The sequence below is a fragment of the Austrofundulus limnaeus genome, unplaced genomic scaffold, assembly GCF_001266775.1.
Source record: "Austrofundulus limnaeus strain Quisiro unplaced genomic scaffold, Austrofundulus_limnaeus-1.0 Scaffold146, whole genome shotgun sequence".
Lineage (NCBI taxonomy): Eukaryota > Metazoa > Chordata > Actinopteri > Cyprinodontiformes > Rivulidae > Austrofundulus > Austrofundulus limnaeus.
In genome coordinates, this window is record NW_013952548.1 from 1,001,789 (window position 1) to 1,015,789 (window position 14,001).

A 14,001-nucleotide genomic window follows, 5' to 3' on the forward strand; every position below is an offset into this window, starting at 1 on the left:
GAGAGAGAGAGAGAGAGAGAGAGAGAGAGAGAGAGAGAGAGAGGTTTGAGATAAAAAAAATGTTTTCAGAGGAAAACCATAAAACAAAAACCAACTGTAACAAAAAGTTGGCGCATGCACTTGTCAAATAAAGTCATGTCTTTAAAAACAAGAGTAAAGCTGAACTGAGAGTTTAAAGAATGTAACTGCATGTTCTTCTTAAAATGGGATATGTTGTTTGTGCTTGTGTGTGTTCAAAACAAAAAAGAAAGGGAGTGAGGAAAATAGAAGAAATACATTATTAGAGGTCTGAAGAAAAAGCAAGAAGACAGACCTTGGTTCTTGAAACAGCATCCAGTCCGGAGGTGGAGAACGGTGGTTATGATTCTTATTATTAACACCTAATGAATGTGTCAAACATGAAATGCCATGCTGGGGAACACGTTTTTTTATTTCAATTTTAAAACAAAACCTAAAAATCATTACAAACACATTTTCAGATATCAGATATCAGTATTAAAGTAGAACCAGATAAACTCAATAATTTATTATTTATTTTATGCCCAATGATTAGTTTGTGTTTCAGAATGGGATACTTTTAATAAACTGTTTTTTATGTAATTGGAAACTTCAAATGTGTGTCCTCAGAATTAAAAAAAAAACATACCTTCTTTTGTATTTTAAAAAATTTTTCATCCAAATTTATGGTTTTAGAAAGTATATATTAGTAAATGTGATTTTTTTTTCATTATTAAAGCAAAGAGACTGGATCAATATCAGCGGTGTTCACAAAGATCTGTCATTATTAAAGCAATCAYTTGTAATGTGTGACAGACATTTAGCTGTTAGCATGTTAGCACATGAGACATCCTGCTGTAAAAACTGAAGTCAGAGTCACAAAACCACACAGTCTGAATACAAACTGGCTTTGATCTCATGTCTTGAAATAATTAGGAACAAATTTGCCATCTTTGCCAAACCTTCCAGTTCACGGTGCAGTGATAAATTCCAATGGAAGAAAAAAAACTTTTTTTGCAGAAGTTGTTCCTCCGATCTTCTAAATTTGTGTATGGCAACTTAATTATGTCTGAGCGCTAAACCCATGTTGTGTTTTACCACTTTGGTGACTCCATGCTGGCAGACTATTTGCTTCCCTGCTCTGGTGAGGGAAAGCCTTTTTATTTGTGGTTTCTGACTCTTTATTCTAAGCTACTCATAAAGCACCAAGATGAGTGATATCATGTGGTCTTCATCAACAAGGGAGCTTTTTGTTTGACTTTATGGCCATTTAAATAGAGAGATTAAAGACAATGACACACAGGGAAGGTTAGACGGCAAATGGAACCAACAATTTAACAACTTCTTTCTTCATACTGGTTTTCGTTTCACAGAGCACATGGGTCCTCACTTTTCAAACTTTGTCCAACACGTCTTGCACTTTTTTTTTAATAGTTACTCAGTTTGCCCAGGGAAAATGTTCACTTTCTTCACACAGCCAGCAAAATCAAAGCATACGGTTGGCAGAGAAAATTATCAATAGGTTACCAGGAAGTTTGGGTCTAATAAAATGTGCTGGCTGCCAAACAGGAAGTGAGCTTCAGGCATCATTGAAAGTTTATCCATACTGGTCCCAGTAACAAGCAATAATTTTACACCCGCAGCACTGAAGTTATTTTTATATTTCCACTTTGTCATTATAAGCAATTTCACACAAAWAATGTACAATGTAAATGTCTGTGTTAGAAAAACATGTACAGAACAGTCTGGATTCAATAAAAACATTCAGTGAATTTATAATCTTTGTTGTCGAGGCAAATATCAATCTTTTTTTATTTTATTTTGTATATTGCATTGAATTTCAATGYGTTAAACTGCTTGTACTTCACTGAATTGTGATTAAAAGCTGAATTCAGCAGGGTTTTGCGGCAGTTATTGGACCCAGACATGCACCATAATAAACATAATTTGTGAGCCATCACATCAAAACGAGGATTAAGTCTAAAAGTGGTATATGGAGAAATAGGCAAATATAGTGTTTTGATAAAAAAAAGTTAACAAAACTTGCATTTTGTCAAAGTATAATGAATAAATGCCTTATCAATGTATCATTTGAATGAATTGTCTGAAATAGAATCATAAAACAAAATTTTGAAGCACTTTTTTTCAGCAGTAGCAACAAAAAAACTTAATTTTGAGGAAAAACCGACTTAAATTTTTGAGATTTTACCTCTGGGTTGGCAACGTTTTGTTTCTTTCCAGCTGGGAAATCTCAATATTCAAATAAAATTTGAGGTTTCCTCTTCATAATACATCAAAATTCTCTTATTAAAATTACACAAAATTGGGATTCAGTGCAAATATTTATGTATTATTGTAACCAACAAGACAAATTAAGTCATATATACAGTATATATGGATTTACTTAAGATATCAGAATAATCCAGGAATCAAAATGTAGCTTTTAAAACCAAGAATCTGAAAATGTAATTAGGTCATTTTGACCAAATTTGACTTAATCCTGATTTCGATATGATGGGTCACATTTACCTGTTGTTAACTGGGATAAAAGCCTATTCTTATTGTSTTAATCATGGCAACAGTAAAACCTGAAGGAAATGTCAGGATCTAAATGAATGTTTTTGTGCATTTTGTTCTAAAACTTGACTTTATTTAAAATCTTTATGACCTTTATTTAAATTTGAAACTCTAAAATGAAACAAATAAAAGTTATCCTTTAGTTTGGCGCAGCTTTGCCTCAACCTGCGCATCTCTCCTGAAGTTGAATAACTTTGCTGCGCTTCAGGGCGCAGCCTGAAGTGTTGCTGGTTGTCCTTATCTGGGAGGATCTCTATCACGCTTTAACGAGGCACTTGACCTGCCTCGGCGCTCTCCGACTCCCTGAGTGACGCAAAAAAAAAAAAAAAAAAAAAAAAAAAAAAAGTGGGCTGGCAGAGCGCTAAGAGCAGCAGTTTAGAGGACTATCGGTGCGCACCGAAACATCAGCAGAGTTCATTTAGAAAGCTCATCTCTCGGATGCCAAATCACCTTCAAATCCATGCACACCGGTGAGCGCGCGGATGTATCTGAAAGCTGCGACTTTCCCCTCCAACCTGTGGCAAACTCACGCTGTCGGTCAGTGAGTTGGAGGCTAGATGAAACTTTTTTTCTTTTCCCCCCTTGCTGAATGAGGACCTCACCGCTGGCTGCCACATCTGGACTCTCCGTGCGCTGYCGGAGCTGTCATGTTCAGCGCGAACTTTTTTTAACAGGGACTTCAACTCACGCGAGCAGTTCTCAGTTTGCCCAGCGCTGAACTTTCAGGAGTTGTATTGGAACTAGTTTTAAACAAACCTCTCCTCTTCAAGCGATTTTCTCTCTTTTTTATTTTTATTTTTTTTTTTGAATTTTTAAAATATTTTTATACATCCAAACGCGCAAAAATGGAACACCCAGTCCTCAGGCTGACATGTGTCTTAGTGGTTATCTGTCTTTTGGATAAAAGGTGAGTTAAATAACAAATGAACTAATGTTGATGTTATAAAAAACGTTTATATTTATTGTATTTTCAACTAACTTTGTCCAGTTTGTGTCATGAAATCACTTATTTTGGGTAGAAGATCGCAGAACCTGACTAAAGTGTAACTTTTTCATCCTAAGTCATTCATTCATACTAGTAGAGATGCCCACAGTGTTAAAAGTTTGAACCAGCAATTACACCATAACATAATGGGATAAATATAATTTCAGTTTGTCACGTGTTGAATAGGGGAAAAACACTTTTGACAAAGTTCTTTAAGTGCAGAATTCCTAACAGGTAGTTACTGTAACTGAGAATAAAATGACCAAAATGATCTAAAACGTTTATTTACAAGTAAATAATAGTTTATGTAATGAAATCTGCACTTTTATGCCATTCAGTACTTATGGTCTCTTTGGTTTAAGAGCAACGTCTTGCAGGAGTTGCATGTGTCATAGCTGCTGAGAAGTAGGTGTCAAAGTAAGTGTATTCACCTCTCGTCAACATAAATATGAAGATGTGCTTGAGCATGCAGCCACCATAGTGCATGTGTGTTTACCAAGAGCTGTACATGCTCCTGGCTGTGTTTTACTGTCAGAAACAGGAAACTCCCGCGTTCTTTACAATGAAAAGAAAATCAGGACAACTGTCAACTTCGAGTTATTGAGTCATCACCAGAGCAGCTTCTGTTTTCCTGTCGCTCCTGTTACTGCTTCTCTGTGAAAAGGAAACAACTTAGAAAGCATTATTCATGCATTTTATTGCAGGAAAACTGTACTTCCTTAGATGATAAGGACTTGTATATATCACCTGTTTTTAGTGTTAAAATGAATCTGCCAGTGTTGGTTCACAGTTTTCATAATTACACTTAAGATATCATGACTTTTTAAGAATATAAGTAATGGCTAAATTTCTAAAAGGTGGGGGTGCGCTTTTCTTTCTAAGAGCCGACATCTGGAGTTGTTTTTGTAACGTTAATCCACATTTGCTCATTTCTTTAGATTATCTAAGAGTCAAAACCTTGGAGCATCTCTAAGTTATGGTGATGACACCTGAGGGACATTAACAGGCAATATATGTGGGAAAAACAAGCAGACAAGACTAAACATTTGACTTGTGCATCTGTCAGTTACTTGACCCTTTATTTCTTCACTCAGGGTGGATTCCAATGAAATCTTGGGCCTGAAGCTCCCCAACATCGAACCGATCCTGAATGCCAACACAGTGTGTCTGACGCTGCCAGGGCTGACACGACGCCAGCTGGAAGTGTGCATGCGTAATCCAGACGTAACGGCTTCGGCAATCCAGGGAATCCAGATTGCCATCCACGAGTGCGAGCACCAGTTCAGAGGACACCGCTGGAACTGCTCCAGCCTGGAGACCAGAAACAAAATACCCTACGACAGCATAGTCTTTAAAAGAGGTCAGTTTTACTAAGTTGTGTTTTCTCGTTGAGAAAAAAAAACTATTGCTGATTTGTGTAAACAAGATGCACTCACTGCAAAGACAGAAAGATCAGACAAATAGAATTTTATAAAGTAATAAACAAAAGCCACAAAATTTTGTAGTTTTACGAAAAAATTTGGAAAATGTCATATCAGTTAGTTAAAAAAAGAGAAAAGCAAAATTGGAACCAATCACATGCATTTGTTTACGTACGGAAAAAACCGAAGTGACCGAAAACAGGTCAAATGTTAAACTTACTCATCTAGCTCGGTGATTCCCAACCAGGGGTACGTGTACCCCTTGGGGTATGAGAACATATTACAGGGGGTTTGTGGAAAAGTTTCCCAGGTGTGTAAAAAAATAAATAAAAATATGACCGAGATATGTAGGACCCTATGATTTCCACAAYGCGGAAAATGCAAACGGAATCACAAAATCGACACAAAATGGAATCCTGCATAAAACGCGGAATCTCGTAGAATTTGCTCGTTTGGGGTATTTGATGTATTTTGGTTGCTGCTGCTTCCTGCACCTGCCTTTACCTGGCTTATTTATTTAATTATGTATTCACTTTCAAGTCAACATATTTATCTTTATGTTTAATTTGAGATGAAAAGAATAAAATTCCAAATGCTCTTGGGGGTTAAATAAATAATTTTCATTTATTAAACAGTTGTTGTACATTATAGTTTTGGAGAATCATCATTACTTTTGACAGAGGGGGTACTAGTGGTATGACAAAATGGCTTGGGGGTACCCAATTGGGAACCACCGATCTAGCAGCTGCTAAAAAGTTGTGCATGGTTGAATGCTTATTTTTAGGGCGCTCTCTTGATACCTTAATATTTTTCTTCATGACAGTTGTTTTACTCGTTCTTTCTCTTATATTTTTCATTTAGTAGCTTATAACACAACCTAAACCAGTTAATTCCTGTTTACCACGTGTTTCAAGCTTCCACGTGGGTTTTGGTGTTTTTCAGCCAAGTGCTTTGTTTACATTCAGTGATGGCCCGAGCGTTGAAACCTAAATGACAAAGAGGTTGTTTAGGGCTTCAGAGTTAAATCCCATCGGGCCAAAATTTACTCTTCAATCAAACTGTGGTTTCCTCTTCTAACGCACTTCAATGGAGCATCTTGAAAGCGTCGGCTTAGAGAGAGATTAGCTGTCACAGGGAGATAAAGGGTCCTAAACAACATTTAAAATTGCATTATTCTACAGACAACCATATCCAAAAAGTATAACTTCACTAGTTTCATCTCACAACGTGTCAACCATATGGTCAGGTTATCTCTGGTCACCAGGCGACCTGGTGTTCTCTTTCTAACCACCTAACYGCCGTTTCTCAATAACGTGCACAAAAGAGCACATAACTTCAAAAGAAACTGGTCACCTTCGGATTACCAAACCTCATACAGATCAGTTTTCGGATGCTTTGTTGTGTTGGGAGCTTTGCAAGTTAGCCACAAAGGATGAAAGAGGATCTTTGGAGTTGAGAAGCCTTCAGATGGTCTCATCCCAGGTCACTAACTGGAAAAGGCATCAATTTCTAAGTAGCCTGAGCACCTGGTTGCATGGAAGGACACCCAGCGTGGTTACGTTTAGGTGGACTTTCTGTTGTTAGAAAGAGAAGACAAGTCCTCAAGACAGAAAAATCAACACAATAATAAAATCTTGTCACTTTAATACCAGCTGTTGCAGGAATTAGTTTTATAGAACAGGTTTAAATCATTGTGAAAGAGTAATATTTATAATTATAGAGATAACTTTTGGATACTCCCTAAAATAATTAAATATATATTATACCTCTAATTTGTACAAAAACACTAACATTGCAGCCTTGGTGATTATATCCTATTACTAAAGGGAAAAAACGTTTGTATTACACAATTTGCTGACACACTGGTCTTCTGCTCGTTATCGGCTCATTGAAAGGCTGTTTGTCATTATTAGTAGAAGCAGTTGCTGGTTGTCTGGCATCCCTGGTTTGCCTCGGGTGCAGAAACTCCAAACCACTGATATAAACAACCTCTTTAAATCAGATGATTCATCTGTTGCATGTTGATATGATCCTCTCCACAGAAGCTCAGAAAGTTGGATACAAGTTAGCCATTACTGTACTGAGGACAGGCAACGCTTTCAGCAAGAGAGCCTCACAGCCACGTGTTGCAAAGAATTCAGGAAGTTAGGCTTATATATTTTTAATGTTTTTTTAATCAAGTTTGTCTGTAGCATTGATGTTTCCAGTAAAACTTCCTTTTTGGAACCTTTCCAACTCAAACAGCTTTGTTTTAAATGGTTTCAAGTATGCTAAGTATATATGCAAATGTCAGTGTCGCTGTCAAATGCTGCTTTGAGTCTCAGAATCTGCTGATAGTTGCTGATTATTATTTATTTATTTTCTGGAGGGGTGCTTTTGTGCTCATTCCTGCTCAGCTTGTTGGATTTAAAAAAAAATTCCAGGAAAGACAGGGATAGACAGAAATAGGCGAATTGGTCCATCTCTTTCTGTCAGTCTATCTTTCATTTTTTCCCCTCCTGATCTGTCACTGGGCTGCTCCTAATGCTTTTTACTTCCCTTGCCAATGCAAGTACTTGTGAATTTGCTCTCAGCACTTTCCCAACTCTCAGAGGCAAAAGCATAAACCTGTTTAGTTGGTTTCTGTAACACAAAGTGACAGTTTCCGTTGAATCTTTAATTCATTTTGCCACTTCCTCTGCCATCAGTTCAGCCGGGCGTGCCGCACCCGGTGAATTATTTGTTAGATTGATTTGTTTCCAGTCATCCAAGGACTTGTGATGAGAAGCCTGGAGAAGAGCGGGCCAAGAGCTAAAACAGGCTTTCTGTTTGTGGGAGGTGTGCCTGAGTGCCATCGCTCTTGTCCCACCTGCTGCTGGTCAAGGTGAGAAAGACGAGATAGCAGGTTGGATGTCAGTCAGTTTTATATAATGGCTACATCAAACAGTTATGTGGTTTAAACCAAACTTATTTTAGCCTGGCCATTGCCTTCCCACAGTTCCGCTCAATTCTWGCTCCATTTGGGGTTTCTCCCATAGACAAGGGTTTCTCCGGTAGAATTTCAACCGGGCCAATTAGCGAACAGAAGAAGGAGGTGATTGATGTTGATTTTCTGCACCGTTTTAGTCTCCCTGTAGTTTAGCAATGGCAGCGGAGGAAGTGATTGAAGCCAGTCCTTGTTTACAAAGCAGTGCAGGCTCTATCCCKTTTGGTGCCCTAGGCGAGTTGAAGTGCACCCCCCCCCACAAACTATGTCCCACCCACCCCAATTTGAACCCCTAAAAACAAGTTTGACAGTGTAAGGTACTATGGTAAACTTAGATTTATTTGCTATCCCAGAAAGCAAATAAATAACAACATACATGTCAACTTGTATGGATTGTCCGTAAGTTATAAGGATTGTACATCATTTTGCAGGTATAGGGCAATATATGGACGTATAGAGCAATCTCACGGATTTTTTCAAGTCTTACTGCTTTTTTCAAAACCTCGTTTTCAAATGTATCTAACATGCCAGAGCCTGTAGGATGATTAATAAAACAATAAATAAGATTAAATAGCCATCTTCCAACCTGTTCTGCTGATAGGAATGAGTTTTGAACTTTTTCCGCTCTCCTTTCCTCCTGCTTCGCTACGGGCGCTTTCATGTCCCCAGCGAGGCTAATGGATTTTTGAGGCTTTTTATACAGGTAAATGTCCGAAGAGGCTGACATGTATGGGACAACAAAATACAGACTTGTTGTAATTTAGTTTGTCTACATGAACCATTACCTGAGAGGCACTACTAGCCCCTCCCCCATCAGAGAGTCGGAGCAGGAGAAGTCAGTGCAACGTCAATCAAATGAGAGAGAGGGTGGGGGCGATTGCTGCATTGGGGGGGTGGAGGGGAATGTTTTATGGGTAGAGTTATGGATTAATTATGTATATCTGTTCTACCTTGACACTGTCCAGTAACCATATCTTATTATAACCAGTTTCGGCTGTTTTACTCTATCGGCCAGACTTCAAGACTCCAGACCTCTTTAATTCTGATAAGGTGTTTCCAGGCTGACAGTCCTGTCATTGGTTAGATGGTTACAGTTGGCGATTTGTGATTGGTTATAAGCATGTCACATGATGTTATCATGATCTTATATTATTGGCTGCTCTCTGCTGATGAGTCAGTCACAACTCAGCAGATTTCCTGATTGACTGTCTGCTGTGTTGTTGCTCAGAATTAAATCATTTTGACGACCAAACACGCAGACTTTCTGTGCATTTATTCCAACGTGTTTCTGCATTCTTGGTAAATCATGCCACGACAGGTAGAATAGTTTATTTTTCCTGTAATACTTCATTATACTTTTTAAGACAAAGCTAAGTGAAAGGGGCGCTGAGCAGAGTTACAACCAGGGATTACAATTACCTTTTTTTCTTCTGCAGTGCGGCACCCCCTCCAGCAGATGGCGCTGTAGGCGACCTCCTAGTTCGCCTATGCCAAGAGCCGGCTCTGTAATGACAAGGCTTACAAATTAAGTTAAAGTTGTCTCACAAAGCCTGCAGCACTCATTTATCTCATTCGGCTCAGTACTTCTCTCTTCCCAGTAGCGGATGATTGTTTACAGCGTATGCATTTTCCGGTTAGCTTCTTAGCTTAGCTTCCTTCACGGTCGAGCTGGCGCACTATACATCACGGCCAAGCAATAGCTATTGGGTAAAATCAGATCCAATCGTTTTAAACTTCAACAGAGTCCACACCTCCAGCAAGGAATTGTTTCTCTTTAGTCGAGGTTCCAGCCCCTGTACGAAGCAAAGAGAAGAACAAGGGGCTGTTTTTTTTAACCAGGCTAAACATATTTCACTCCAGCCAACTATTTTTCTCATTATGTCACTTTTAAATGTGACAACACGTTTATGCTGAGTAAATGACGTTTTCACTAGTTCATGTTGATTCTTGTGTTAACGGCAATCATTGTTTGCAGTCTGATGATCAACTTAATCAACTGACACAGCCTTGTTCCATAATTAAATGTTTAGCTTTCTTTAAAAGGATGTACATCGCTCACTCTCTTTTCTGCCAGAATTAGACTAACATCAGTCATTGTTGRGAAATGTAGTTATTTTTGGTCAAGCATTGCAAAGGACATCATGCTTTGCCTTGCGTGACTTTGCATGATCAGTTAGTGCTTGTCAACTACGACCACACCTAATTCTAGCAGAATATCTGTAAATTAAAAAACAAAGCCATTTTTTGTGTAAATAAAGGTTAATAAGCTGACAACAATCTTGATTTGGTTTGACCCCATTTGTAAATCGATTGTAAATGTCAACCGTTTGATTTTTTTTTCCCCTCTAAAAGTTTCATTACAGTTCACTCAATGATTCATAAAATACTTTTCTAATGACAGACAAACAAACACATGCACACACATAGACACAAGTAAAAACATCATCACTACACCTTCGCCTTTGGCGGCGGGTAATAGTAATTTAGACGATGGCCATAACAGTCTGTTTTGATAGTGAATACACATAAATTTATAAATAAAAATTAATCATTTGATTTATTTCAAACAGTAGGAATGTGGAACAACGTTTAATTTGCTTCATCTCCTTTTTTTTGCCTCAACATGTCCTTTCTTTCACAGCATCTAGTCTGTTGACTTTTGGTCCTCGGGGCTATTTTTGATGAAAAAAAAAAAGATTTAAGCAGGTCTGTTTTCTGTAAAAAAGAGACTTAAGCCACATTAGGAGGAAAGAAGGGTTGTCAGAAATCCAAATCCCACACACAAAATATTCCTCCCCAGGACCAAAACATATCTAACTTCATCTTGTTTTTTTAGTTCTTTATTTTTTTTACTTTCACTGTTGTGCTATCTTTTCATTTTGAGCCATCAAAAGTTGATTGTTTCTGTTTAGGAATCTGTTATAGCTCATTTTTTAATAAAAATTCTCAAAGTGCTGATTTTCTGCATGCTATGAATCTTATTCTTATTGAAAAATACACAAAAAATATATACTATTGTAATCATTGTTTAAAGCAGATCAACATGGCATCAACTGTCAGACATTACAACATAGCTCACTATCACACTCATTACATTTTTCTCTGCATATGTATTAAAAAGGAAGTAACCTCAAACAGAGCTAAAAAAGGCCAGATCCAGTTATTAGCTTTTTATTTGACTCCAACAAGCAGCTTGAATCATTCCCCCTTCGAGCACTGTGCTATAAACCCGAGTGGTTGCTTTTCATGTTTTCTTTACAAGTTTCCATTCTAATCCTCACTATTTTCTGAACCAGCGAGTGGCTGTCGGTGGTTTCTGCATTTAGAGAACCTGAGGGCACCTTCACGAGCAGAAAGCTGACATCTGACAACAAACACCAAACGGGGTGTGAGTTCATAGATGTAGTTGAACATGACTTTCTTCATTGGAAATACATCATGAATGCATTTGTCTTTGTTTGAGAAGATGAGTGACTGGTTTTACGATTTACAGATTGTGATTAATGTGTGTCCGTTACACACGTCACCTGCTGTCTAAGAGAGAAACACGTGGATGAAATGCCAAAATCATTTGTTTTATTACACTCAAAACTTGCATGCACATACCAGTTTTACTACCGCCTTTTATTATTTTATTTTCAGTAATTTGTTGGAACTAATTTGACTGCATATACCCATCCTGTACTGCATAACTAATCTATCTAAAATATATAAAATAATTTAACTATTTATACAGGAAAAATAGGTCAGCCACTCAGCCTTCAAGTTCAGTAGAAGTTATAATCATGATGAAAAATCCAAACAAGATTGAGAAGATTCAGTGTAATACAAGACTTCCCGTTTACCATAAATACATCCAACATATCTGTACTCACCATAAAGTAATTTTGTAACAGGTATTTTCTAGTGTTGTAGCACTTAAGAACGGTCTTGGTCTTAAGACCACTTTTTGATGGTCTTGATCTTGTCTGGGACTCAACCACATTTGTACCCAGTCTTGGTCTTGGACATTGAGGACTTGGGATTTTATTTCAAGACCAGTCAAGACCAGAACTATGGAAATAATAAATAGCCAGAATATTCCCCAGTTTCTTTGTTAACATTTTTTTTTGCTTTCATTGGATATAAAATGTACTGATTTAAATCCAAACCTGACTCATTGCTATTTATGTAATTGTGTTWCTGCTGTCATCAACCCCTACTCCCTTTCACTCACATGTGACACTCTAAGAAAGTGAGCAGTGGTTCTCTGGGAGCAGGATAAGACGTCTGCTAAATCTTCAGTATACAGTTTGACAACATAAATCATAAAGAATATGTTTGTAAAACACCCTTCAGGAGAAAATATCCTGATGCATCTCAGTAATCCAGGTAGAATAGTCAAGTGGGGCACTTGAACCTCTATGAACAATAGAGCCAATCAAGGCAATAATGACCTATTGTTTGGCTGAAGGTCCTCTTTTGCATCYGACCAACCTGTTTGTCCACCATGTGGAGGCAGTGCTCATAAGGCTGAGTTCACCTGMAACTCCTCAGACTGAAGAAGTCTCTTGGAGGAGAGATGAAAACTTTAATTAAAGAAAAACCCATCCAGAGGACCTACTTGAATTCAGGAGATTTCTGCAGTGCTTCACTTTCAGAGATGGTGGGGGCAACRTCAAACTTTTATCATCACTAATGTTAGTTAATGTTAGCAATCTGCCTCTGTAGCAAAATTCTTTACTCAGTCTCAAAGAGATTTTGTCACTTTTAGCTCTACATATAAAGTTAGTTACATGCATACTCTAGCTGTATACATTGGATAAAGGGAGATCTACCTGTTTTGCTACATATGTAGCTAGTTTTATTATTATTTCTTTTTCTGGTTTTGGTCTTAACTCAGTCTCTCTCTCCCTCAGTCTTGGTCTCGACTTGGTCCAGGCCCTAAAAGTCTTGGTCTTGTTTCAATCTTGATGTGGTCTTGGTCTTGACTTGGTCTCGGGTTAGGTGGTCTTGACTACAACACTAATATTTTCTTATTTACTTGTTTCAACCTGTTTCTTTTTTACTTGTTTCAACCTGTTTGAGTACACACAGAAAAGGATGAGTAAAGTCTGTGCCATTTATYATGTTCAAGACCAAAAATGTGAAGTAAATATCAAGTGATGAAGTACAAACTCTAAGCRCACATTTTCCCATCATCGGCATGGTGTTGATGTTTTCATTTGTGTGGTTTGCATCACATTAGGTTACATCACTACTATCCTCTCCCTGTACCTGCAGGTTTTCGAGAGAGTGCCTTTGCGTATGCCATCGCAGCAGCCGGCGTGGTGCACGCTGTGGCCAATGCTTGCTCCATGGGTAAACTCAAGGTCTGTGGCTGTGATGAAAAACGGCGTGGGGATGAGGAGGCGTTTCGCATCAAGCTTCACCGCTTGCAGCTGGAGGCCATCCACAGGGGGAAGGGGATGGTTCATGGCGTGATGGAGCACTTCCCTGCCGACATGCCAGGACTACCCCAGGACTCCTGGGAGTGGGGTGGCTGCAGCCCCGATGTGGAATTCGGAGAAAAGTTCTCACGGGACTTCCTGGATGCCCGTGAAACCTACCGGGATATCCATGCTCGGATGAGGTTGCATAATAATAAAGTTGGGAGACAGGTGAGTGCTTCAGTAGATTTTTGTTTGTTTGTTTGTTTTGAGGCCTGTTGTTTTCCATTTAGTTGTCATTATTGTAAATTTGTGAAGCCAGTTGCTAATGGGTACAAAATCTATACCCAAGAAATTCCACTAATTTTGCATTTGAAGTCTGTCACAATAATGCCAGCATGATGGCTCAGTGGTTAGCACCCACGTCTCACAGCAAGAAGGTCCTGGGTTTGATTCTGGGGTCTTTCTATGCAGACTTTGCATGTACTCCTCGTGATTGTGTGTGTTTTCTCTGGGTACTCCTGTTTACATAGCTCCCAAAAACATGTACAAAAGGTGTCCTTCAGGCCCAGGTCACCCTTGAAAAAGACATCTGTGATCTCAATGGGATATGGATGGATGGATGGATGGATGGATGGATGGATGGAT

At 38.4% G+C, this 14,001-nt stretch overlaps 1 protein-coding gene across 1 annotated transcript in view; it reads left to right on the forward strand.

Moving 5' to 3' along the window:
- The first annotated feature begins 2,738 nt into the window (after positions 1 to 2,738).
- wnt10a (wingless-type MMTV integration site family, member 10a) overlaps positions 2,739 to 14,001 on the forward strand; it is a 26,844-nt gene continuing 15,581 nt past the window's right edge. Inside the window, exons 1-3 of the mRNA XM_014016501.1 lie at positions 2,739 to 3,481; positions 4,654 to 4,919; positions 13,208 to 13,584. Of these exons, the coding sequence (XP_013871955.1) occupies positions 3,420 to 3,481; positions 4,654 to 4,919; positions 13,208 to 13,584 (705 nt within the window). The 5' untranslated portion in view covers positions 2,739 to 3,419. The remainder of the gene's footprint in view (positions 3,482 to 4,653; positions 4,920 to 13,207; positions 13,585 to 14,001) is intronic.